This window comes from Passer domesticus, chromosome 6, assembly GCF_036417665.1.
Source record: "Passer domesticus isolate bPasDom1 chromosome 6, bPasDom1.hap1, whole genome shotgun sequence".
NCBI lineage: Eukaryota > Metazoa > Chordata > Aves > Passeriformes > Passeridae > Passer > Passer domesticus.
Window position 1 is genome coordinate 40,834,808 of NC_087479.1, and position 24,770 is coordinate 40,859,577.

At 45.9% G+C, this 24,770-nt stretch overlaps 2 protein-coding genes across 9 annotated transcripts in view; one reads left to right on the plus strand and one right to left on the minus strand.

The window, feature by feature from the left end:
* Window positions 1–10,334, plus strand: part of ALX4 (ALX homeobox 4) — a 43,840-nt gene extending 33,506 nt beyond the window's left edge. Inside the window, exons 4-5 of the mRNA XM_064424944.1 lie at window positions 2,773–2,901; window positions 4,953–10,334. Coding sequence (XP_064281014.1) covers window positions 2,773–2,901; window positions 4,953–5,276 — 453 coding nt within the window. The 3' untranslated portion in view covers window positions 5,277–10,334. The remainder of the gene's footprint in view (window positions 1–2,772; window positions 2,902–4,952) is intronic.
* Window positions 1–24,770, minus strand: part of EXT2 (exostosin glycosyltransferase 2) — an 89,820-nt gene that overhangs the window by 3,099 nt on the left and 61,951 nt on the right. For 6 of the 8 annotated variants that reach the window (XM_064424939.1, XM_064424940.1, XM_064424937.1 and 3 more), the window contains 2 exons: window positions 24,325–24,407; window positions 15,542–18,305 (listed from right to left, as the gene is read on the minus strand). In XM_064424939.1, coding sequence (XP_064281009.1) covers window positions 18,167–18,305; window positions 24,325–24,407 — 222 coding nt within the window. In that variant the 3' untranslated portion in view covers window positions 15,542–18,166. Of the gene's footprint in view, window positions 1–14,394; window positions 14,553–15,541; window positions 18,306–24,324; window positions 24,408–24,770 lie in introns of those variants that run through there. The other 2 variants (XR_010364740.1, XM_064424942.1) reach the window with 2 other exon arrangements.

Sequence of the window (24,770 nt, forward strand, 5' to 3'; positions counted from 1 at the left end):
CAAAGCAGGAGTCAGATACATGACATTACCATACACTCCTGCTGTAATTGCTAACACAGAGATCCAGTGGCCCCTGCACAGCAGACGCAGCCCATCCTGACCCCAGAGGACATGCACTAGCCACTGCAACCTCCGCTGCCACATTCCCATCCCACGACAGCCGCTCTTGACAAGGAGTGACAGGCAATGAAAGGAAAATGAACTTCTGTTTGGGTTTAGATTTGCTTTTTAAAAGCAGGTGTCTTCTAAGACTGTGGAAATACTGAGGATTAGTTGAGGTTTTTTGCTGACATTTTCACATTATACGTTGCCATGCCTGTCTTGTTTTCCCCGGAGCACTGTGGAGGCCTGGAGAAACCCAACTGCAAGACACCAAGAAGCCTGTAAGGATTTGGACCAGAGGAGAAAGGAGAGCTTTAAAAAGCGGTCTAAACTTTGCCACAAGTGCTTCAGAGCTCACTGTCAGCTGTCAGAGTGTCTCTGGTGCCTGTGACACCAACACTTGGACTGAAGACACTCTTCTTCAGCCTAATGTGATGACTTGTCACATCGTCCCAGCCCACCAGCCACGTGGCAATTTGGGAACTGCCAGTTTAAATCAGTTTGCTCTGGTCAATCCAGTACATAAATATGTTAGAGCACAGGCCGAGACCTCACTCTGCTCTGTCAAGGCAGCTGTTGTGCTGTCCTGGGAAGATGAGGGCACAGACTGATGGCTTCGAAGGTCACACTGCAGAGCCACACACTGCCGTGGGGGCCCGAGCTCGGCCGCCCTGCTCCCAGGTGGGATGCTCAGGCGGGCAAGGCAGCCAGTGCCTTCACCCCACGGGGAACAGCCACGTATGCCTGGCACATGTTCATCCCGGCCTCATGCACAGCCAGCACGCTGCTCCCTACCTGCTCTGCACCCCTCTGTGCACAGCGGGGCCTCCTCCGCCTGAGGAGGAATCAGGTCAGCACCGCTAACTTTGAATCTGCAGATCAAAGCGGCGTGATCCAGGCCAGCCCTGGGACTGGCCTGCAGCTGGGCTGGAGTGGCTGTGCCAAGAAGAGGTAGAAGAAAAACAGACAGCTGCCTGAGGCATCAAACCTGCTCCAGTTGGACGCTCTGCATGTGCAGCGTGTGCGCAGCTGGGATAACGATAGGATGCTTCTCCCCATGCTTTTTGCACCTACTAAAAACACTCACAGGGTTTTTGATTTGGGGTAAGGGGTTCATAGCAGGTTGGCCAGCTTGTAGATGACCCACGCCAGTGGTGTTGCCATGGCCATGGGGCCGGGCACTAAACTCTGTGCTATTCTCAGCCCACATGAGGAGCACGTGCCTGGCAGCTGCATTATCTGCTCCCTGCCCAAAGCAGACCAGAGTGCACAGCCAGACCCTCAGCTGCCTACTCATACCACAGGCCTGGCTGTGAGAGACCAGCACGAGGCTGTCTGTGTGGTGGAAGGCAGAAACTGAAGCAGGAGAGCCTGAAACAACTCTTCCAGCACAAGCAGGAAGGTCAGCTCAGACCAGAAGACCAAACCCCTTATCCCTCCCTGTAGCAGCTTCTGGCTGCACTGATTCAAGCTGCAGGTGCCACAGCATTTCTACCCCTGCAAAAATTGTCCTGCTATCCCACCCTGTGCCAAGAACCTGGCTTGTCCTGCTGTCCTGTGAAGACATGAGTTTCCTACCTGGCATCTGCTCTCCACAGGTGCCTGGCAAGCAGCAAAGCTGCCCCACGGCCAGGCGTGGGAAGGGCCAAGCTGCTTGTCAGCAATACCCTCTCTGGCCCCCTGCAGCGAGTCACCGTGTAAAACTCGAAGCAGAGCTGAGAGGCTCTAAGAGTGCTCCTTTCATGCACTCGAGTGACCTGCACAACCCAGCCCCTGGTGATCACCCTCATCTCTCAGTGCCTTCAAAGCAGCTCTTGATTGATGTGTTTCCCTGACTCACGAGCTTGAAGAGGCTTTGAAGACACTGGGCCAGGCTCTGATCTTTCTTAGGCTGATGCAAATCAGGAGCAATGGTGCTGACAACAGTGCAATAATCCACACTGATGTCAAGCCAGTAAAAATAAGAGCAGAAACAGAGTTTTGGTCTTTGCCTTGAAGGGATCTGAGCAGCACTGTGAAGCAAAGAGTAGCAAACCCTGCAAAGAAAACTCAGTGTAAACCAAAGGATGCTATAGAAGGACACCTGTCCTTTCCTGCAGCTAAGGAGGGAAGGGGTGTTCAGCTTTGTATTTCTTGTTGCGGTTAAGAAAAATGAGGGAGTTGGTGAGAAATGCAAGCTGCAGTCAATGACATCATCATAGCCAGGATTAGTCCTGGGGAAAGCCCCGTCACTGCTGTTTTCAGCCTGGCAGCAGCACACACAGATGTATTCACACTTCTCCTCTGAGACTGGCAGGAGAGCTGCAGGCAGAGCCTGGGTAACACAGATTTAGGAGTGAGAGGAAGATGGGCTACTCCAAGGCAAATCAGGCTGTGGGAGGCGAGAGCTGGGAATGTCCCCAGAGAGGCTGTGCACTAGAAAATGGACATCCCCTTCTGCACGGAGTGTTCCCTTTCTAGGAGTGCAGGCTGTTCCCAGTCCCTCAAGAGAAGCAGGGAAGGACCGTCTCTCCCCTGCAGAGCATGTGTGTGGAGCAGTGCCCTTCTCTGTGCCATACCAAACCACCCGCCTGGTGAGGCCCTGCCCTCTGGTGGGCTCTTCAGGGCTGCCGGGCTACCAGACACTGCCGGGCTCCCCTTGCTCACAGCCCTGCTCTCGCCTCTCCCCAGGTGTGGTTCCAGAACCGGCGAGCCAAATGGCGCAAGCGGGAGCGGTTCGGACAGATGCAGCAGGTCCGGACCCACTTCTCCACCGCCTACGAGCTGCCTCTGCTCACCCGTGCTGAGAACTACGCCCAGGTGAGTGCATTCCCCTGCCTGGGCACTGTGCTTGCTGGACACGCTGCCTCTGGTCCCAGTTCTCCCCAAGCCATGCTTCACTTCTCAGGCACATCCAGCTGCCCTTAGGCAAGGCTGCAGGGACACCGGGACTATACTGCCAGGCAAAGGGCTGGCAGTTTTTTAGTCAGGTGTCTTGCTTGGCTCCCTCATGCCCTGACCCAGAGCATCCATCTTTAAAGCAGGTACCAGGCACAGCACTGTGTGATATAGAGCAGCACCCTTGGGCACAAGTGCTCAGCACAACCTATCACATGTGCTACTGCCCACTAACTTTCCACTGGTTTGAAAAGATCCAAAAGGCTAATTCATGCCTAAAGAATAGCAGATCCTGGGGAGGTTTCCTGTTACCATGTCTGGTTTCGATGCCCCTTGGACATGGTGGTTGGATAAAAGCATTTTTCCCCTGGCAAATTCCCACAGCAGTCTCCCAGTGATGGGCTGTGGTACATACAGCACACTTGGTGACATCTGGGGATGCTTCCCAAGGGAGTTGTAGATTTATGCTCCAAAGGAAGAAGGGAGGAAGCAGTCTTGTTGGGGTACCTGAGGTGCTTCTGAGTCCTATTGAAACTGTTCCTGCCCTGACTCTGGGAGCAAGTCACAGGGTTGCCTTCCCTTCTTAGCTTCCTGTCTTGGAAAACCTGTCAGCACAATAGCCTCCTAAACATTGGGCCAGCCCCAGTTTCACAACACTTCAGATGATGCCAGGCAGACTGGGGTTTGCTAGCTCCAAGGCTAGGCTGTGCCCCAGAAAGCACTCCCGCCTTCCTCCACTCCTCTTCCCACCACCCAGAATTTGCTCAAGGGCGCAATTCTCCAGGCATGATGCTCTGAACCTGACTGTCCTCACAGATCTGCTGGAAGCCCTCCCTCCCTGCCACCCTGTCTGTCTGTCAGCTGCCTCCCCAGGCAGTGCTGTACCAGTGCTACCCCACAGCCAAGCCAGGAGTGTTTGACCTCTCTCCCGCTTGGCGTCTCCCATAAACTGAACAAGAAACCCTTTTGAAACAGCTGAGACGCCAAAGCAGCTTTTCAAGCAGAGAACACTCTCAGCAGCCTTTTTAGCATGTCCTTCTCTTGCCTTTGTAACCTACACTGCTCTCTCCCTCCATACTGCCCTCCTCTCCCAGCACAAGAGATTCAAAAATTTGAAAAGCAATTTGCAGAAGGTAAGAGATCAGAGAAGGCCCAAGGGCAAGCAGTGGGATGAAGGGCCCTTTGCTCTCTTGCTCCAGCCAGCTGCTCATCTCTTCTCTGCTTTCATTCTGCATGCCCACGTGTCCCCTGCAGCAGCACACCTATTCCCACTGCCAAATACTGAGCCCTCCTCTTTTCTGCAATATCACTTTATGAGTGACACTGCAGGATCCCAGATGGTCTCTCAAGGTGGCCCTGCAGGGCTCTGCTCTGCAGCAGGGTGGGTGATGCTGCCTGGATGGGCACTGCTGGGGGAGAGGGGCAATGAAGCTGCCTGTGCTGAGGGCTCAGCTCTGACAGGCTGAGTGTGCACAAAATAGCCCTTGCCTAGGCAATTGCAGCTGCCCCAAGCTGGAGAAGGATGGTGGATGAGCAGCCTCCCATCACTGCTTTCTGCCTGATTCCTGCATAATGAGTAGGACCACAGAAACACCATGGATGACACAAAGTTACCTGTGCTGAGAAAAGTGCTCATGGTACAAAAAAAGTAAGAGTGTCTGGGAGAGTAATGAATAAACAGATGCTGTGGCAGAGAAGGAGCACAGTGCTGCTCCCCTGTGAGTAATCCTGCTGCTCTCCCTGCCCCTGTCCAGGCTGGCATACGGGTTTTGGAGCGGATTTGCTGCCTGCAGGAGGGCTGAGGGTGCTGCAGCTGGCAGGGCCCAGCAGACAGGACTGCATACCCATCTCACTGGCTGCCCCTCCACTAGGCTGTCCTGCCAGGCCAGGGCTGGGCACACTCCATTCCCCCAGGCCAGCTGCCCAAGATATCCTGCATGGGGCAACCCTGACGCTTCTTTTCCCTCCCCCAGATCCAGAATCCCTCTTGGATCGGCAACAACGGAGCCGCCTCCCCTGTGCCTGCCTGCGTGGTCCCCTGCGAGACGGTGCCTTCCTGCATGTCCCCCCATGCTCACCCCCACGCGGCCGGCGGCGTCTCCGAGTTCCTCGGAGTCTCCGGGCCTGGCAGCCACGTGGGACAGACTCACATGGGTGGCCTCTTCGGCACAGCCGGGATGAGCCCCAGCCTCAATGGCTACGAGCTGAACAGCGAGCCGGACCGCAAGACCTCCAGCATCGCTGCCCTGAGGATGAAAGCAAAGGAGCACAGCGCCGCGATCTCCTGGGCGACATGACAGGGCTGCGGCCCAGTGCCCGCCAGACACGGAGAGAGCACGTGGGGACAGCCCCATAAATCCATCCGCTTGGACTCCAGACAGCAGTTGCCTCCTCGGGGATCTGAATGCAGCACTTTTAGCTACCCTAGGCATATAAAGTACATATGTTAATGTAAGTGGAGTGTTTCCAGCATGAACGTGGCAGCTCCCGGCTTCCTGGGATCAGGCAGGGAGAGGGAGGCTGTGGAGCAGCACCTCTTCCATCAAGATCTGGGATGGAATGCATCCCTTCTCACTGCCACCTCCCCGACAACCTGGGCATTTTTTCTTTCTGCTGTTTTTTCGGACACCAGACATGCCTTTCCAAAGAGCAAGAGGCCACTGGCCTTCCAGCAGCTTCTCCCATCCCACCACCCACCCCCACACACACATATTCTGCCCTGGGCAAGGGACTGGATGGGGACTCTGGCACCAGCAAAAAGACTCTCTCACAATGCCAACATCATTTTAGCGGGAGCTACACCTTCCCACAGCTGAGTGGGGAAGAGGGCTGGGAAGATAGCCAAAGCTAGAAACAAGGCAACATTAGTCCACCTCCTTCTACCCTGCTCCTGCTCCATCTTGCACTCTGAGATGAAGCAGAGTTGTAGAGGCCTGTGAAGGGGATGCCCCTCTACCCACCATGGCACAGTGTTATCACACTGAGAGTCTTTGCCAGCCCTCTGGTGACCCAGATGGAGACACACCCCAGCAAACAAAAGTTTTCCAGCATGGCTCAATGCCCCAGGGAGTGCCTGGGCTTTGCTTTCCCTAGTTGTGGTCTATGTTGAGGCTCACAAGCATGGTGGTACAGGAAAAGATTTCCTCTATCTCACTCGGTCGGGAATTATTAACTTCAGTTTAGAGACAGCAGCTCTGGCAGGGAAGCACAACTGCTATGTAAATCTGCAAGTCCCCAAAAAGACTGCTCTAAGAAAGATCTCAAGCACTAGCACACTGCCACAGTGGCACAAGGCCACCAAATTCCTCATGCACCTCATCCTGGCGTCAGACGTGTGCAACGACAGGCTCTCCCTCAGCCCTCCACCCCAGTGCCCTGTGGCACACAATGGCTGTGGGCATCTCTGCACCAGAGACAGCAAAAGGAACAGGCTGGGAAGGGGCTCAGGGAAGAACAAGGTGATACTGCCCCATCTCCAGCCATCTCAGATCCTCTTCACTTTGCAGAGGAAGTAGGAGAGACCAGAACTTCTCTGGTTTGTGTGACCCAACATGCCTGTCTGCTTTTCCGTCCCGCTGCTCTTACCTGCACAGAGCTGTTAAGATCTCCGTTGCAAGGCTAAATGTTTTACAAGTTTTTCAGTGATCATAGTGCATGGAGTAATTTTGGAACATCCTTTTACGCCACTGAAATACCACCAAGGAGAAGCTGAAAGTCAGATGGGCACTACCACCCACACAGTGTGGCTCTGCAAGCTGGGCTTGAGCTGGGGTAGCCATCTCTGAGATTTGCAAGGGAATTATAGGATACTACTCCCAGAAAAACTGGTTTGTCACCTTGCCCTCTTTCCTCATGCTTACTGTTAGGGGATCTTGTGGTTTAAGGTCCAGGAATATCTAGTGGTCTTGGAAAAAGTTCCAAATAAGCTACAACCAAACGTCCAGCTTCAGGTTAATGACCCATACAAGCATTCCCATAGTGCCTAGACTGTCAATGCACTACCTTAATGATACACTATTGCTAGGTCAAAAGTAATATATTTACTGGGGTAAGACAACACCAGTAGTACTGTTTCTTTTCTCTCCTCAGAAATGCTAAGAGATGCATTCCCTGCTATGCACAGTGAGCCAGCATGCGTTTCACCACATCATGTGCATAACCAGGGCCTCTCCCACCACAAGCAGCCAGGATTTACATCCCAGCCTAAACATTCAGCTGAGACCTCAGGCACGGTGGCTTAGATGCTGAAAGTGATGCTGATCACCGAACCAGGCAGGATCATGCTGATCAGCTGGAGGTGTACATCCCCACTGGGTACCCCAGAAGCCACTGAGCTTCCCAGCTACCCAGGGACTGGTGGCAGGAGGCAATTTGTCCAGGTTTGTGCAGGCAGCTGAACACAGTGTTGAGAGCTTTTTCCCAGGTACACTGGGGATCTTGATGCTTCCCAATGTCAGCAGGCAATCAGTGGAGGGCTGCTGCCTGAACAGTCCAGTACCATTGCTGACAAGGCAAATTAGCAACAAGCAGAGCTAAGGAGAGGGCAGTGGAGCAGGCAGCCATATGGGGACAGGCCTCACTTAGCCTGCAAGCCTGAAGGCAGCTCCAGTGGAGGGCTGTATCTATTCAAGAGCTTAGCTGCATTCCCTACTGAAGTTAAAAGGTAGCTTTTCCTCACAGACTTCCACGGGGCCAGTATTTCATTTGAGCTGTTTAACAGCCCAGAGGATTAAGTGCTGTATCCCTGTCTTGTTAGAGAGAGAGAGGAGAGTCTCCTGGCAGCAGACTTGGCATTTAGAGAAGCTTGGCCCCCACTTTCTCTCACCTTAAAATTCATGTGGAAAGCACATGTTGGACTCAGTCTAATTTAAACACCACTGCGCATGCCCAGCCCTCAGCCTGCCCGAAAACACCATGAGGCAAGGGGAATTGTTCCCTGGACCCCCTTGTGCAGGGCTCCCTTCCCACCTCCACCCGCAGGCAGCCCCATTGCTCATCAGGCTCTGCCTCACCTCTCTGGGTGCTGCTGCCATTCTGGCACAGTCCCTTGCACCCAAACTTCTGGGTAACGCTGGAACGGGGGCCCGTCCCAAACCTTCAAAAGCAGTTGTTCTGGTAGTTTTTAAGCTACATGCATCTGTACTTAAAACACATTTAAAAATTAATTTAAAAGGGTTTTAAAAACTAGCTGTTAAATTAACATGAAAAACTGTATAAATATATATATATACTTATATATATGTATATATATATATATGTGTGTGTATCTTAACCTAGCCAGCCTACAGCTACTGCATTTCTTAAAGGTCACAGGGTCAGTGCTGTTCTTGCAATCTCATGTTACCACGATGATACCTTTTTTAATTATTATTGTTGTTGTTATTTTAATACTTTTCAATTCTATTTATGACTTTCTTCTCTATTTATTTCTTATTTAGTATTTTACTCATGTCTATACATTGAATCACAATTCCCTGGCTTGGACTTGCCTTCAAAGCTGCAAGCTTTGTCCCCAACCACCACCATAATGTCTCACAAGCATCAGCCACCCCAACACCTGCCATGCCCATGGTGGCATCCTCTGTGGGTGCAGCCCAGCTAACTGGGCTCACCCAGATGCTCCCTCCAGCCTCATGGAGGGAGGAGAAAAACATTTCTCCCAAGCAGTCTTGGTCCTGTCTATGCAGCAGGTATCCTACAAAGTGGCTGCCTTATGTTGCCCATGGTTGGGAACCCCAGAGATGTCCATAGCTTTGAGACCAGGAGGATGCAAATAGCAAGAGCAATGGGTTCCTGGCACTGGCTTAAAAGCAGTTGGATACCCACGAGTCTGGGTACTCATTGCCAAGCACTCAAAAGCACCTCTTGCCTATTGCTACTTCTAGCAGTAGTTAGTGCTTTGGTAGCAACTGAAACCAGTGGGGAACTAGGTTTGGGCTTGCTGGGCCCTGCGGGGTGCAGACTCTTAGGGCTGCCGTGCCTCAGCAAGCTCATGGAGAAGGGCCAGGTCAGCCCCCTGGCACATCACCTACTGCCAGCAGTGCCACCCACCTGCACTCCCATCAGGCTCTCCGGCCAGGCTCCAGTTGCCCCCTCCAGAATATGCTACCCAGTTCAGGTCCCACTGCCCCAGCACCTACCCGGGTATAGCCCACAGGGAGGAAGACCAAGACAACAAAATAAAAAGAGAACCACCCTCTCTTCCCTCGAAAGCCTGTGGCAGGGTGTGAGCGAGCGTCCATCCCTGCCGGAATGCACATCCCTGCCAGGTGACACATCCTTGCTGGACCATGCCTGGCCTGAGCCATGGCATGGGCAGGGTGTTAGGGAAAGGCCACACACAGTGACAATGTGTCACACATGGAGTTCCAGAGCTGCAGCACACATGGCTTCACCTGCTCCATCACCGCAGGGACGCATCACCAGCCTGGTCCAGGAGTGCCCTGTGTGCTGCCCAGCAGGGCTGCCTGCTGGTTTCCCCCTGCAATGGAAGTGTTTTGGGATGGGGAGGCGTGTTCCCCTGATTCCCAGAGTACACTCAGACTGGGCAGCACATTGTAAAACACTTTCCAAACAAACTAAGGCAAAAAGGTAGTTTCTTGGAAAAGGATTGAAAAATAATCAAGCAGAGGCAGAGCCCTGTGTTTATTTTGCTGCTCTGACTGACACAGCAAAAAGCAAACAGACCAAGGGAGAAATTAAACCCAAATGGGAAGGGGGTGGAATTGGATGGAAAGTCATTCAGCCCTTTGCAGCTTCCCAAAGGGAGCTGGGAGGAGGCGAGGGAGCAGCCTTACACCCCCTTAACTCTTTGCTGGTAACATGGTTCTCCACTCCCCCCACATAGCTAGGTAGGTAGGTAGAGCTAGGACTTTTATACTACTGATTTTGAAGGACAGTTTTCAATGTATAATAATATATCGGTTTAGGTGTGCAGTGCTTGAAAGAGAGACTGGGAGAAAGAAAACAAACCTCAATCAATATTATTGTTTTTTTGTTGTAAAATATTGTAACCTTGTATAAATGCTACCTTTTTTTTTTCTCTTTAGCTTAACAGCCTGGGGTAGAACATATTAAAAAATTAAAAAGTTTTAAAAATGTTCAGGAAAAAAAAGAATAAAAAAAATCATTTAAAATGTTGCCACATGAGGTTTGTGCCATGCAATGTTATTGCCTATGCAACCATGTATTACCAGTTCATTACAGTGGAATATTAAAAAAGAACAAACAGTCTTGCAGCTTGACTCTTTTTAACTTTTTTTGAAGTAAGTTATTGCACTTGCAGCTTCTTTTTTTTTTTTTTTTTTTTTTTTTTTGGAGGTGAAGGGCTGGGTTTTCCAGTCACCAATTTTTATTTTTGCAGGTTTTCAAAGGAATGGGAAGGTCCCTGCTTCCCAGCCACCCAGGCCAAGGGGGCACAAACGCTGTTGTTGTTTTGGTTTGCAATAAACTCCTTCTCTTCTCTCCTCTCAACTGCAATCTGGCTGGTTTGTTCCTGACTCATGACAGATGAAATGCGATCAGAGGGGCCTCCAAAATCTCACGTTAATTGAAGCTGGCAAAAAATACTAACAGTGCCCTTTTGAACTGCTGACGCAGTCCAGAATGGATTAGCCGGGGGTAGATTAACAACAGGTGGCAGCTCACGGGCTGCTGCCTGTCCGGCACAAAGAGCTGGGAGCGAGCCAGCCGGCGGGCACGGCAGCGCCCTGCGGCCCAGCCCAACGGGCCCAACAGGCCCCGCGGCCGCCGGCAGCGCTTCCCCACCGCACCGAGGGCACCCTGGCCACGGGCTGGACAGCACGATGGCCTCCCGGGCTTTACTGCTCTGCAGCTGCTGCTTCAGCAGAGCTTCAGCCTCACAGGGCTCCTGGAGGCCTCCCAGCCCCTCTCAAGCAGTCCTCAATGAGGCAGCCTGTAATCACAGCTGACTTGGCAACAAGAGGCCACAGAACTGGGGACCCTCAGCTTCCCATGCTGTGGCACCACCCCTTTTACACAGCACAGTCATGTTCGGGGCACCGAGCACAAGGTCTCTTGAAGCCCTAGAAGACACCTGGGGCTGGCAGCATTTCCCATATTCCCATGGGCCGTCACACTCCCTCTGCTCCCAGCTCCACCTTAGCAGAGGCATCCAAGCCTCAGCCACCCTCTTCTCCCCTGTGGGTCTGCAGGGTTTCCCAGCAGTGCCAACCTGCAGCCAGAAGCTGCTCAGTGAAAGCCAGAGGGCTCAGTCTGCCCTCCTCTGTGGGGCAGACTGAGCCCTCTGGCTTTCACTTGGCTCCACACAAAGGGAAGGGTTTGTCTGGGCCCCAGCAGTTCACAGGGCACAGCTCTTGTCCCACTGCAGGAAAATCTGCCTTCTGTGAGGGCCCTTTCTGTTGCTTGCACTCCATCAATAAACTCAGCTGCAAAACTGCTTCCTTCGGACTGCACAGACCCAGTAAGAGCTCAAGTCCCTGTACCCAGATGCTGGGTGGACTGGAAAGGACCTTTCTTGTTCAGGCAAAGCTGAGAAGGTGCCCAGCAGCTGCCAGCAACCCACCAAGACCCACAGAGCCCCTCTGGCCTTTCCATCAGTTTTCGGGGAGCATCAGCTTGCTTCAGATGGTGCATGGCTGTTTTCTGTCTCACCAAGAAATGGATAATGCAGGTGCTGTTGCAAGCTTATCCATTCCTCTCACTTGTAGGAGAAAAATTCCTTCCCTCCCCGAGCACTCAAAGCCAGATTCTCCAGATGTTGGCAGAGTTCAGAGTGTTGAGAGCCTAAAGCCAGTTTCAGTTACATCCTGCTTGTATGGGTTTACATCAGAAATTGCTCCTGGCCTAAATGATGTCAAAGAACTAAAGAGTCTCTTTCTAAACTAGATAGTGGCAGAACCCAGATTAGAAATGGGCATTTTCTTTTTGAAGCTACACCTTCTTAGTGGAGTTACAGGAGTTATTCAAAACACATGGAAAAATTTCTCTCTGGAAGACGTGGCTACAGCTCCTATGTTAACGCGTTCCTTCTCTGCTGGAGAATATGACTTTGAGGCAGGGCAAAGTTCGGGCAGTTTAAATGAAAACCAATTTTTTATTCCTGTAAACTAAACAGATTTGCCTTTTTTTCTTCCTCTTTTTAAAAGCAGGTTATTAACCTTTAAGCAGATGGATGTTCAATAATCTTCTCATTGGCAAGGAAGGTAACAGCCATGCAAGGTGCATCTACTTATGGCCAGCTGGAGCCCACATGTAAAGGTGTTGCATTTAATCTGAGACAAACAAGTGTTTATTATTTGTGAAAGGATCTTCCACTTTCTCTTGCTTTGCAGTTCGTAACTTACTCACAGGGCAAAGACAGATGCTCTGAGTTAGCAATCTGCTCCTTTTGCTGTAGCCTTACTGAATTCCTGGATCTCATTTTACGGTCCTTTCTCCTTAAAACCTTTTCCCCTCCCTGTTTGTATGAAGTGTGGCAAAGCAGTTATTGTTCCCATCAGTCTGCAACTGAAGGCACCCGGCACTAAGTGTGGCCAGCACCCAGCTGAGACCTGGCCCTTGCCTTCAAAGAGAAGGACCTGTAAGTTTACAAATAGCCAGCCAAGCAGGTGAGAAACAATGAGTTTATGGCACCTATACACATGGGCACATGGGAGGGAACACAGCCAGTGGCTTGAAAAGCTCAGGTATCTTTCCAAGGCATTATGGGCTTATCTCCTGGATGAGCACAAGGTATTCACACTTGTGAATTGTGGGCACCTGGATATCTGTAAGTGGCACTTTGTTCAGTAAGTCCCAAGCTTTTTAGTTTTACATGCTCCCATCACTGCACAGAATGGAGGGGAGGGGCTAAAAGAGATAAGCTTCATCCTTAAAAGCACAGGATGCAAAAGAAACCACACCTCATAGTGACACATGGAAAATCTCATGTGGGTCTGCATATCCCAAGTTCTTCATGCCTTCATTGGTCAAATGGTGAGCTTTGACCAGTCCCCCTCAACTGAAATTTAGGTTAAAAATCTAGTAGATATGACTTAATAATTATGCTGGTATTTTCTTAGTCACAACATCCCCCCTGCACAGAGTCTGGTACTGAGCACTGACACAAGTTTATAGACCTAATAAAATTATAACCAAGTTGCATTGATCTCTGTCCATGGTCACTATGGAGTTGGTATGCTTGTCTGGAGCGGGAGCACTTCCTGTTTATGCAAGTAAACAGGCATTTAGCATGACTAAAGGAAATTTGAAGGACAATTACAGGATCCTTTTCCAGACAAATGGAGACAGCAAACAGGCAACCTTGCAGGAAGAACCTTTGAGCAGCACTGTTTTCAGTCGAAAACTCCCTTCGTGCTGCTAGCTCCAAGCCAGTCTACGTAATTGCCTCAATTGTCCCTGTTATCCTTTAATGGGAAACATAACTCACTTTCAAAGCAACCACAAGAAGCTGCAGACAGGGGAATCCTGAAGATCAGCAGAGGTGGGACTGCATTACAGCCATTTCCATCAGGCTGAAATTACACAGAGTGCACCAGGAATGTCTCTAAATGGCTTCAAGCCAGGGCCTGCTGAAGCCTGCTGATTCTTAAAGTCAAGGCTAACAGTCCTCTGCCTTGGTAGTGAGGAACCCAGAACTGCAAACAAACAACAATTCAGACAAAAGTGTAGCTGTTCTGCTAAATCCCAGGCTTGAGATACTGGTGTTCAATCCTGTTTTTTTTACCCACACATCTCCAAAGGGAATCCGACTGCCTCTCTGTGTTTCCCTATCTGCAGCTACAAGTAAGAGGCTGATCTTACCCATGCAGGAGGACCATGAAGCTCAGTTTCTTGCACTTAGATACAGCAGTGGCAGGCATCTTAAAAGGAACTTAACACTGTCCTATAGGCACTCCCAACAGCACGAGATACAATTTAAGGACCTATGACTCAATAGTAAAGCAAACGTGTTCTACCTGAATTTTCTGCTAAGCAAATGCTACCTCTGTCACATGCTAATGTTAACAAGAGGTTTGAAGTGATCTGCTCATGGGATAACTTGCAGATCCTATGGAGTATTGTGTTTGGTATTTTCTGGCAGGTTTTGACAGAAGTTATTATTTTCAGCCTAAAAGTTGAAATGAAAAGGCAGTACAGGCAAAATACTTGCCAGGATTTGCTCTGCTCTTCTCAGCTCTTTAGGATCAGACTGAAGTTAGCAACTGGACCAATTGGAATTGGGAAATTGATAATTATCTAGCACAGATTTAATCAAACGTAAGTTTGCAGAATTTTTTTTTTTTTGTGATTCAAGTACTTGGATAAGACTACGCCCGATAACAAGAACTACATATTACTTACATTTTAGTTTACAAAAGAACATGTTTTGCAGCAGTCGTAGTAAAATTTAAGTATGCAAATCTTCAAAGAGAAAAAAAAAATCATACTCACTGTCTGATCCAATTTTCTCATCAGCACCATCAATTTTAGTTTTTCTTCCATGTATCATGCTTTGGTGGTGAGAGCAGCTTCCATGTAACAGGGCTGGACAGATTTATGCAGTACCCATTAACCATTCTGAGACCTTTCCCGATCAAAAGCTGCTCTACCTGTGAGAAGTACCCAACGTATCAGATATTCGTTATGATGGGCATTCATATAAAATCTTGGAGGTATATTTTAACATTAAAATTGCCCTTGTAAATCTATTTTCATGTGTCTCAGTACAGCATCTTTTTAGAATGCTCAACATTCACCAATACAACCTAGAAGCAAAATGAGTCAGAAATACTGAGAATCACTTAAATCCCACCTCACAATTATTTTGACATCTGTGTCTCCGAGGTCCTTGAGTTTAAATGCCCTGAATAGATAATTAAGAGGGATAAACTTATTGCTAGAGTAAAGCATATTTGAACCACACCAGCGGAAGCATGATGGATGGTAGGAGGTTGCAGAGCAGGAGCTAGAGATGGAAGGAGAGAGTCATTCAGAAAATTAGGGTCTGAAACTTCACATCCTGTAATAAGACAGTAGAGCTGTGAGGAAGGAAAAACTCCTGCATTATAGGAAGAGTTAGTGATGCTAAAAATGCATCCTTAGGACTCCCCACGACTGGCAGAGCAGCCCCTGCAGCACATTCCCCCTTGCTATGCACGAGCAGCAAGGTGTGTCATGCACACACTGCCCTTTTGCAGCATGATCCACAGGTCCACAGGGCTCCTGGAAACAAAAAGCTGCCACCACATTGGATTCCACAATCTCAGCGACTCAGCCAAAGATCACTTCTCAAAAGCACAGTTATTTAACATCTGCTGTATCTCTTTGCAAAAAAAAAAAAAAAAAAAAAAAAATCTTGGCAGAAAATTAGAGTATCCCCAAAAGGTGACTGGGATGCAGACCAAACTTCTGTTTTCAAGAAAACCATCAAACTCCAGTTATGGGAAAGACAAAATATTGACAGATCTTTCTGAAGTTCATTGTGAATATTCAAGTTTAACACAGATTTATGTAGTAAAAGAGCTTGTCACTGAAATTCTTCCTTCTGAATTAACTCATGTTTCCTTGTGCCACTCCAGAAGTGAAATACAATAAACACTCATGTGATTTAATTTTTAATATACAATTATCAAGCTTTTTTAATATCATATATACAATGAAAAGTTTAAAATTACCTTAATTTAAAGATTGACAAAACTCCCATTGTAAATCAGACATACAATTACATCTTACCTTTACAGAATTTGCATCAATAGCATCACAATAATAAATGCAGAGAGCAAGTAGGCAATTTTACAATTTTTCTTTATGGTCAATTGCCCAATTTTCCCAATTGCACTAAACAGGGACAAATGGGGTTGTAAATGAGCTAGCTCTATAAAAGCAACTGTAAAAGGCCAAAGGATAAACATAATAGTTAGGGGTCACTGGACATTTTGTGCAAGGGGAAACTACTCAGATGCTCCTGGATACAGACACAAGGACATGTTACCCTTTTACTGACTGGAGATAATACCTCAGTTTAGCAGGACTGGTTTGGCTGTCTACATCTAAAAATATTCAACCAAGTATTTCAAGTCCTCAGTGTCTTTTATGACTGTGCAAAATGAACCTTTACTGGCTTACTGAGAAAGAATCAAAAAATCACAGCAGCTTCACAACTCTGTAAGGAAGGTGTTATAACTCAGTTATACTGCTAGGGCCTGCCAAGCTGAGATCAGCTCCAAAAGGACAGCTAAAACTGACTACTGCACTGTTACAGCTACCCTTTTAAAGCAAACTCCTCCAGGGAAATATGCTGATGCTCAAGCACCAGCACATAAATCAACAGGAAGAGTCAAAAAGAAGCTTCATGTTAATAAACCTGAAAGGCTGCAAAGGAGATATAATGAGTAACAAACCTTCCTCTCTCTTGTGATAGCCACTGTGCAGACAGCAGTTGTCACTGCAACAGCTATCCTTTTAGCTCCCATAGCAACTCAGGAATGAAACAAAGAGTGCAGCAAAGAACATTTACTAGTAATTAAACACTCCCAGAGAGTCAGATGATACAGTTTACAGGCACATCCCAGGGAGGTTATGAAGTGAAGCATCCCCTCAAAGCTATTGTTCCAATATGATTTTTATTCACAGCACATCCACTGCATTGGGCAATAAGATAAGTCTTAGTGGGGGTGAGACAAATAGGAGCAGATGTTTCCTGTTTCTAGCCTGACTTTCATTTGGTTTCTGTCATTGCTGCGTATCCAGTTTAGGAGAGGGGGTGAACCATGATGTCTAACACTTGTCCTATTGTTTGGGGTTTGGCAAATCTGAAGAATAAGGCTGCTTGCACTGTAACAGAAAAACAGCCCATCAAGTAGGATGTGTCTGTAACCAGCAGCAACAGAGGTTTCAAAAGACAGTGAAATCACACTTATCTAGTAACAAGTATTTTATCAGTGGAGCTAGAAAAGAGATTGCATTCTCAGCCCAACTTAGGACCCTCGTTAACACTGAAGGGCAAGAGTAACAGTCCAGGCAACCGTACTTCTAATTTTATTGCATTTCTTTTTCTCATTCAGGTTCATTTCAGTATGGAGAAACAATTCAAATGCTCCCAAGAAATGTAAATCTTCTCCAAAAGACCTCCTAAGCTGTATGTTTCAGCCTGTGGCAATGGGTTCCTTAAATTACAAGCAAAGACACAATAGTTTTTCCAACAATGGTAACTTACAGGAGTTTGGAAGTGTGCATTAACAGTGTCTTACACATACACATGTGCCTGTACATAGAAGCTGGAACTGGGAATTTCTGCAAATATAGTGTCTTACAAATTAGTACACTGCTTGTTGAAGAGGATTCAGACATGAAAAACTTATTTCACACTTCATCCCTATGGATGGCTACAATGTAAAAGAGTAACCTGACTGCTGGTTTTATAATGAAGATAAAAAATATAAGAAGACTAAAGACAAATAATTTTCTGTATTATACAACTAGTTCTGATAGACAGTCAGAGTCTTTTGCATGAGTGCAGCAGAAAACCTGAGATTTACACAGGAAGTGCAGCAATTGCAGTTCTGTCCTGCAGGTCTCTGCTTTGAAGGACAGTGTCCTATGAGATGCTGTGTCTCCATCTCCATCAAAATAATTTAAGTAACACAAATTTTGCTTTTCTCTTTAAACTAGATGAAAACAGACAGATTTTTGTTTGTGTGTTGTAGAAAAATAAACATTTGTCTCATATTACAGGTGAAAATATTTGTAACACAGTTACTTAAGACAACAGTTAAAGCTCAAAAGACAGAGGCCCACCAGCCACACAGGAAATTAACTCCTCCCAAAAGAGAACAGCTCTACATGGCAGACAGTTGTTTGAATGGATGGATGCTCACTAACCAGAGAGCCTGCAGCACATTTGATAGAAGAGGTCAGTCATGCCAGTCAGGCCACAGAGAGCAGGATTCTGTTTTATTCTTCCAGGTGCATAGCCTCCTCTGGACAAAAGCGTGTGTTTGACATTTTTTGGAGAACCCGCAAATAGATTTGACTCTCTGTGAGCAACAGAGGAGCAGTTCAGCTTTCAATTACAACTTTGTGCAATGTAAAAGGAAGAGAACAACATTAATTCCCATCTCCCTCAGATGCAACCCACTCTCTAGCAAGTTTTGTCTTCAGGGCCTTATAGTCCTCATAGCACCTTTTTAGCTGTTGTTTTCCTCACGGAGGTTTGTCTCACTCTTTACAAGCTGCCGATATTGGGAAAGCTCTTCAGTTTCTCAGGAAAGTCATCTTTGTACAGGACGGGGTCAGCACGATGCTCCACCACTTTGAGAGGCATGGTCCCAAAGACAGAGGCAAACTTATTGATGCATTCAGATCTGGGGAAAAGGAAAGCAGTATAATTAAGAACTCCCAACAACTGGGCTGGCTACCGACTCCCACACCAAAATAACTGGTAGAAACCTTTCCTCTTGCACTTGGAAGTATTTCAGCCATGCTGGCTACTAATAAATAAAAAGAGAGCCTGCAGAGAGACCAGAAAAGAAGCTGGTGTTCTTTGATTTATCCATTTAATCACAGAGACGAGCAAGGGGATGCTGGCAGCAGCACATGTGCACATGGAGGTCAAAGCTTCCCTTCTCCCTCCCCCTAGAATTCCAGTCATTCTTAAAGCAATGTACATGCTGTAAACCAGAACAGATTAACTGCCAACATGTCTCTTAAAGGGCCACTGTTGGGTCAGTTTCGTTTATAACGAAGGTTTTGCAAAAACCAAGGCTTTGTGAAAACAGAGTTCTAAAAAAAAAAAAAGTCTGTCTTTCTTCAGGCTTCTTCAGAAGCTCTATCTTTTCTCACAAAAAAATAAACATGCCTCAGAGAATAGGCAGAGCTGATTGTACTGTAACTTAAAGGTGAAGCTGAATTAAAATTATAAAATGAAACAAACTAACTAGTTTCTTTTCCTTGTCTAAATAAAGACATATTGAGCAATAAGACCATCATATTAGCACAAAAAACTGGACCACTGATGACTCTTTCAATTTTAATAATCTCAGGTGTCAGTAATGGGGAAAGGAACAGCCTCTGTTCTTCAGAAAACAAGCAAACATTTAACCATTTAACCATTTACATTGCTCCTTTAACTTTTAACCATTGAAGGGCACTGTACCTGTGGAAGCAAGGCAGAGAAAACCTGGCTCATCTCACCTCAGCTAATGCTCAGCTAACATGAGCTGCCTGCTATATAAAACAGCTTTTAAGGAATTCAGATACCAAGGATCAAGACAACAGTTCCCTGCACATAACAGAGAGCTACAAGAACACAGGTGACATTTCTTTTGCCATTCAAAAGGGAAAACAAACAAAGAAGTGAGCACTCTGACTCAGCTACAGAGACTGAAGTGCTGCAGGCGGTGGCAGAGCAGGTCTCTCACTCTCCAACCACTGCACCCTCTCCCGACCCCTTTGAAGGGTTAGAGGGTCACTATAGCTCCAGGATAATTTTCCTCATCAGGACCTGGTCAATCACACCAACTGAGTGTGACAGTTCTGTGATGAGGACTGCTCAACACTGCCCCAAACACTCTTTTGAAGTAGACAGGACAGCAAGAGCAGTTTTCAAAATTATTTCCTCAAACACATAGCTGTTTTAAGCTATAATGGTCATAATTCAGACCATTTTCTGCCCTGAGAAAAGTGTCAGAAAACTATTTCATATGAAGTGATACTTGAATAAAATATTAATACAGGTAAATGCAGATGCTTCACTTTTTGCTATCTTCCCATCCTCTCGTACATCATCCTACCTCATACCTTCCTATCTTCAGATTCAAATCATTGGGACCACAAAGAAAATAAAAGAAAAGGAATTCAGAGTGTAAGAGAAAACCATGTACAGAGGGACACAATCTCTACTCCTGTGACGAGCACTATCTGCTCCAGTGTAGCACGGATCTGAAATAGCAAAGGAGCCACCAGTGAGGACTGAAGTGAAGACCCAGGTAGCTGTTCAATATCTGCAGTAACAAGGTGAACCATCAAGAGAATGAGATTTGGACCACAGGCACTGAAAGGTTCACTGCAGTAGTTCCTGCAGACAGCAGGATCTGAGTGTATTCTCCAGGAACATTAAGCAGTTTCTGTTGCTTCCAGAGGATGCCCACCATGAGATATCTTAAACACATCCGATTTTTAGATAAAGTCAGACTTTCAAATAATCTGTTACTTGTAAGAAATGTGGTTAACTAATCCATGATGTGTATTGGAGAAGCCTCATGGCAGGAAACCGACAAACTTCGCAGCCAAGGAGGTAGATGCACTGGGAGATGTGCATGTGAGAGGTTTACACAGCTGCTGGCTTTCACTGGTTTCTGGAATACAAGAATACTTTTAGTCTACTGGTTCAAATCCTGCCTTTGCCAGTAATGACTGAAAGACATTGTAATGTAACAGCTGCTTGGTGGCTGGTGTGAAATGAATTCGTTTTCTCAGCCTACTGCCTGGCAGGCAGGTGTCCACATCAGAGCAGCCATTGTCACAACCGGAACTAAGTGGCACCCTCAGAGCAAAAGACAAAACTAAATGGATAGGGCAGACAAAATTGACCTCTTCCCTCCAGAGATTATACTCCCAAATCAAAAGTGAGGTCTTATGACAAAATATCAAGATGGGATCCTTCTACAACTGAACTTATTTTGGTGGCATTATTTGGCTGGCATTTAAGCCTGCCAGTACAATATCTTTAACCACCAGGAAACCATTCCATTGTTAAAGAAATGGCAAAAATTAAAAATGGAACAATTAACATGTTCTAAACACTCTGGCTGAAGCAGAAGTTAGCCCTCCACAAATAAATATCAAAATCAAAGATCAGAAAAAGGCTTTTTTAAAGGAAAGAAATATCATGCACAAGCCACAAATTGTGTTTGAAAGAAATACACTTCTTTCCAAAAATTTCATCTCTAGCACTGAACTAAATCACTTGAATTCTGAAGTCCTTGCCACTTATGGACAATATAAACCAGAAAGGATATCTAGAACATTAAACACTGAAAGCTAGGTAGCCAAGAGAATGTAATGTCATCTCAATATGGAGGGAAGGTGTTTCTCTTAGTTGTGTCAATAGTTTTTCAAAGTAACAGAGGCATGTTTGCTTCCAAGTATTATTTTTTCCCTTGCTTTGCTGACAACAAAGTTGTACTCAGTTCAATAAGACATTAAGATTGTGTGAACTCAGAAACTGAGAGTCCCATTGCCCCTGGATGAACTTGGTGCTTGTTAAGGTCTCTCTTAATCAGGTTCCTCACTGCTATAATCCAACTAACTTTTTGGCAGGGTAGCCCTGTACCTGCAACCTTTGGCCAACTGTGACCCGGGCAGTTTGCCTCTTAAGGAAATGGCTTCCTATTTTGACTCTGACAAATACTTACATGTCCTAAATAAAACACTGCTGTTATTGTGGCTGCAGAAGCAGCTCAGCCCTTTGCTGTATTTACTGTACTGGCACTTGCCCTCTAGATTGCATTTTAAAGAATTGTCCAGTTTTGAGAGCCAGATGAAAAGACGCTAAAAGCAGTAAACTTGTTGCTATTTAAACACTGTAAATACAAGGATTATGAGACTTTCCTGCAGTTTCTTCTGTGACCTGAAGGCTAACCTAGGGCAAGAAGGGAATTCTTGGTTCAAAGTTTCCTTCAGTTAATGTATTTTAATGATGGAGTTTGATAACCCTGGGAACTAAAGTCTTCTATTTATCTAAAATAAATTAGACAGCAGGAAGAACAGTAAAGTTGGCTTTCCCATAATTCAGTGTATTGCTAAAATAATAAAATTTCTTAATAAGAGACAGAGTTCAACTGTAACATCTTCCTTTATCTCTGCTGAACGAGTCAAAATGTCCAACAAAACCAGTTAGTTACCTATCTTTCCTGGACAGATCTCCACAACTGACTTCTCAAATCTTTTCCCTTTACAAAAACCAACAGGCAGTTGCTGGGCATCCCTCTGCTATTTCTGAACCAGAAACCTAACACTAAATTCTGTACATATATGTGACAGCTCTGATAAACTGTTTGTCTCACAAGCAGTAGGTTGATCCCTGGATATCCGGTCAAGTAATTAGCTCAGACTACCTGCTGGTTATCTCTGAATGCTAAAAACCAAGGAGTCAGGCACTTGGGGAAGCTGCAAGTGAAGCTGGTAAGGGCGCTTTTCCTGACACCTCAGGTATTGTCACTGTAAAGTTATCAGTACAAAGTTATTCTTTTATAATGACAAGGATTCCCTGATGTATGCATTTTTTTCCATTCAGCTTCTCTCCTAAGCCTGAGAATAGTGGATGGATGGATGGATGGATGGATGGATGGATGGATGGATGGATGGATGGATGGATGGATGGATATGAGAGCCTTACTTACTGCTAAGTTAGGAGAATCTGCTCGAGGAGTTGTTACTATTTATTATCCACTTTAAATGAATATCTAGCATAGAAGATTCAAAAAGTAAAACCTTTTAGATTCTCAAATAGCTCCCTTATATTTAGGTAGATGATAACACAGGGCAAGAAGGCATTAGGTGTAGCAAGCAGTTTCAGTATAATATTAAGGATTTTCAAAATCTAGTCTGAATATACCTAAACTGTATATCTCTCTACATTCTCCTGCACTCAGACTCTATCTCAGCATGTACTTCTTTGGCTAGGCAAATAAATATGGATTTGCAGTCCATCTAACACTTCCCACAGCCCAGTATTCCCCACTTTTCAAAATTACAGACAAGCAAAACAACAGTTTAAACACGTTCTCAATAAACCGTCAATGACACTTTACTCTGAGGATATAAGAACTGCCATAGACATGGAAACATGACCTTTACCCAGCATCACAATGCACTTCAAGGCAAAGAGCAATTTTTTCATCTTATGTTTTTATAGCATTTACCTTAATGGGAACCTAGTTCATAACTAATTCCCAAGTGTTGTTTTAGCACCACTACTACGACCACAGGAAAGCTTAACTTGCTTGGGTAGTCCATCCTGTAAGCCAGGTCAGAATTGTTAGATATGGGAGAACCTTTTGTGCTTCCCTTTTAACCAACATTTAAGATCTACAAAACTTCCCTCCCCTTTATCAAGTATTTTCCTGCAGAGTAATTTTTACCATCTTAATGGGGTATGTTTTACTTCTGAGTTGCATACTCCTTTTTTTAATCCAGTCTTACTAAAACCCATACAACACTTAAAATCTTGGGATTTCTGCAGAGAAGGACAGAAAAAAGTTCACTGTTAAAATAATAAGTGTCTTAGTAATGACTAGTAAGATAACCATGTTGTACTTACCCATGCAAATCTGAAATGGCCTGTTTTAAATGCAGGTCAGATTTTGTCAACTCTTAGAATCAAAAATGTTGGAAGAGACCTTTAAGATCACCAAGTCCAACTGTCTGTATCTGCTGGTGACTTCTTCCCCCTGCTTACCTACCTCATCAGTTCTATCATAGGAAATAATTTTTCCCAAAGTTTGCAGGAGAGATGCAACAGCTCAAGAAGCTTAAAGTGAGATGCCTTTATGGGTCCTAAATCTCAGGTTAATTCCACCTAATAACTGGTATGTACATTTATTGTCAGATAGCCCATTTCACACATGGGTACTGAACAGCTTTGCAAATGAAGACACTTTCCCTGATTTCACAAATTCAGAAGCCAAGGCAGAGAGAAGCCTAGTGTCTTGGTCAAGGCTGGAAAGCCCTTTACTGGAAAGCAGGGAATGCAAATATCACACTTATAAACTTTCAGTATTTCACTCTAAGCATCCACTGCCTTTCCAAATGCATACTTCATTTCAAAATTAAATTTTTAGAAAAAACATAATAATGCTGCCATTGTTAAAAACTGCAACATGGAATTGTGCAGCAAATGCCCTTCACTAGTGGAAGCAATGTAATTCACAATCCTTAGAAATAAGACAATGTACAAATATCACTTAAAAATATTTTATTGGTAATCTATATCCTTTCTGCTCTTTGGTAAACTACAAATTGCCTGGTTTAAAAAAAGAATTCATACTTATTACAGTTGATATTCCATGGCAAACAGAAATGTGGTATTACTGACAATACTGCCAACCAAGAACCTGAACTTCATATATGTGTCCCTATAAGCTTTGCAGCAAAGCTGATGAAAATTGTAGCCTTCTAAAGTAATGTTTTGTAGTAGTCTGCTTTTCAATGACACATCACCCATTGTAGGAATGACTTATGCTGACCAAATCCATGTAACATTCTTTCAAAATTAGTAATTTATAAAAACACTATCATTTTTGATCCTAACTTAATGAGACACAGGATAAGATTCTAGGGATCAGAACAAGGCAATCAGAGAAACAGAGAGTGGTCACTCACCTTTCCACCATGTGTGTCTGGTCCAGTGATAACCCATCAATTGCTGTACATTCTGGACATTTGAACTTCTTTCGTGGGGTCACCTGCAGAAAGGCATGCCAGATATTATCAAATATCAACAGAAGGGACATTAATCTCCTTGCACAGAGAGCAGTGCAATACCTCTGAACATGCCTGCAGTGTAAGCTGAGCTCTCTCAAAAAGAGGGGGTGTACAAAAAAAAAGCCACTCTATTCCTCCATTCAGCTCCATCTGGCCCGGCTGACTGCAAAATTCACAGGGGCCCAATAAAAACGGCTTGGAGGGTTTTTTCCTTCTGTAACTGAAAAGAAGTGGCGATGACAAGCTCCTTAATTCCTGTTTAATGACTGTTTTCTCACTGCCAAGGTCCCTGTATAAACACCATTTGTTCTTGCAGCCATAACAGCGATGAAATATAGCTTCCC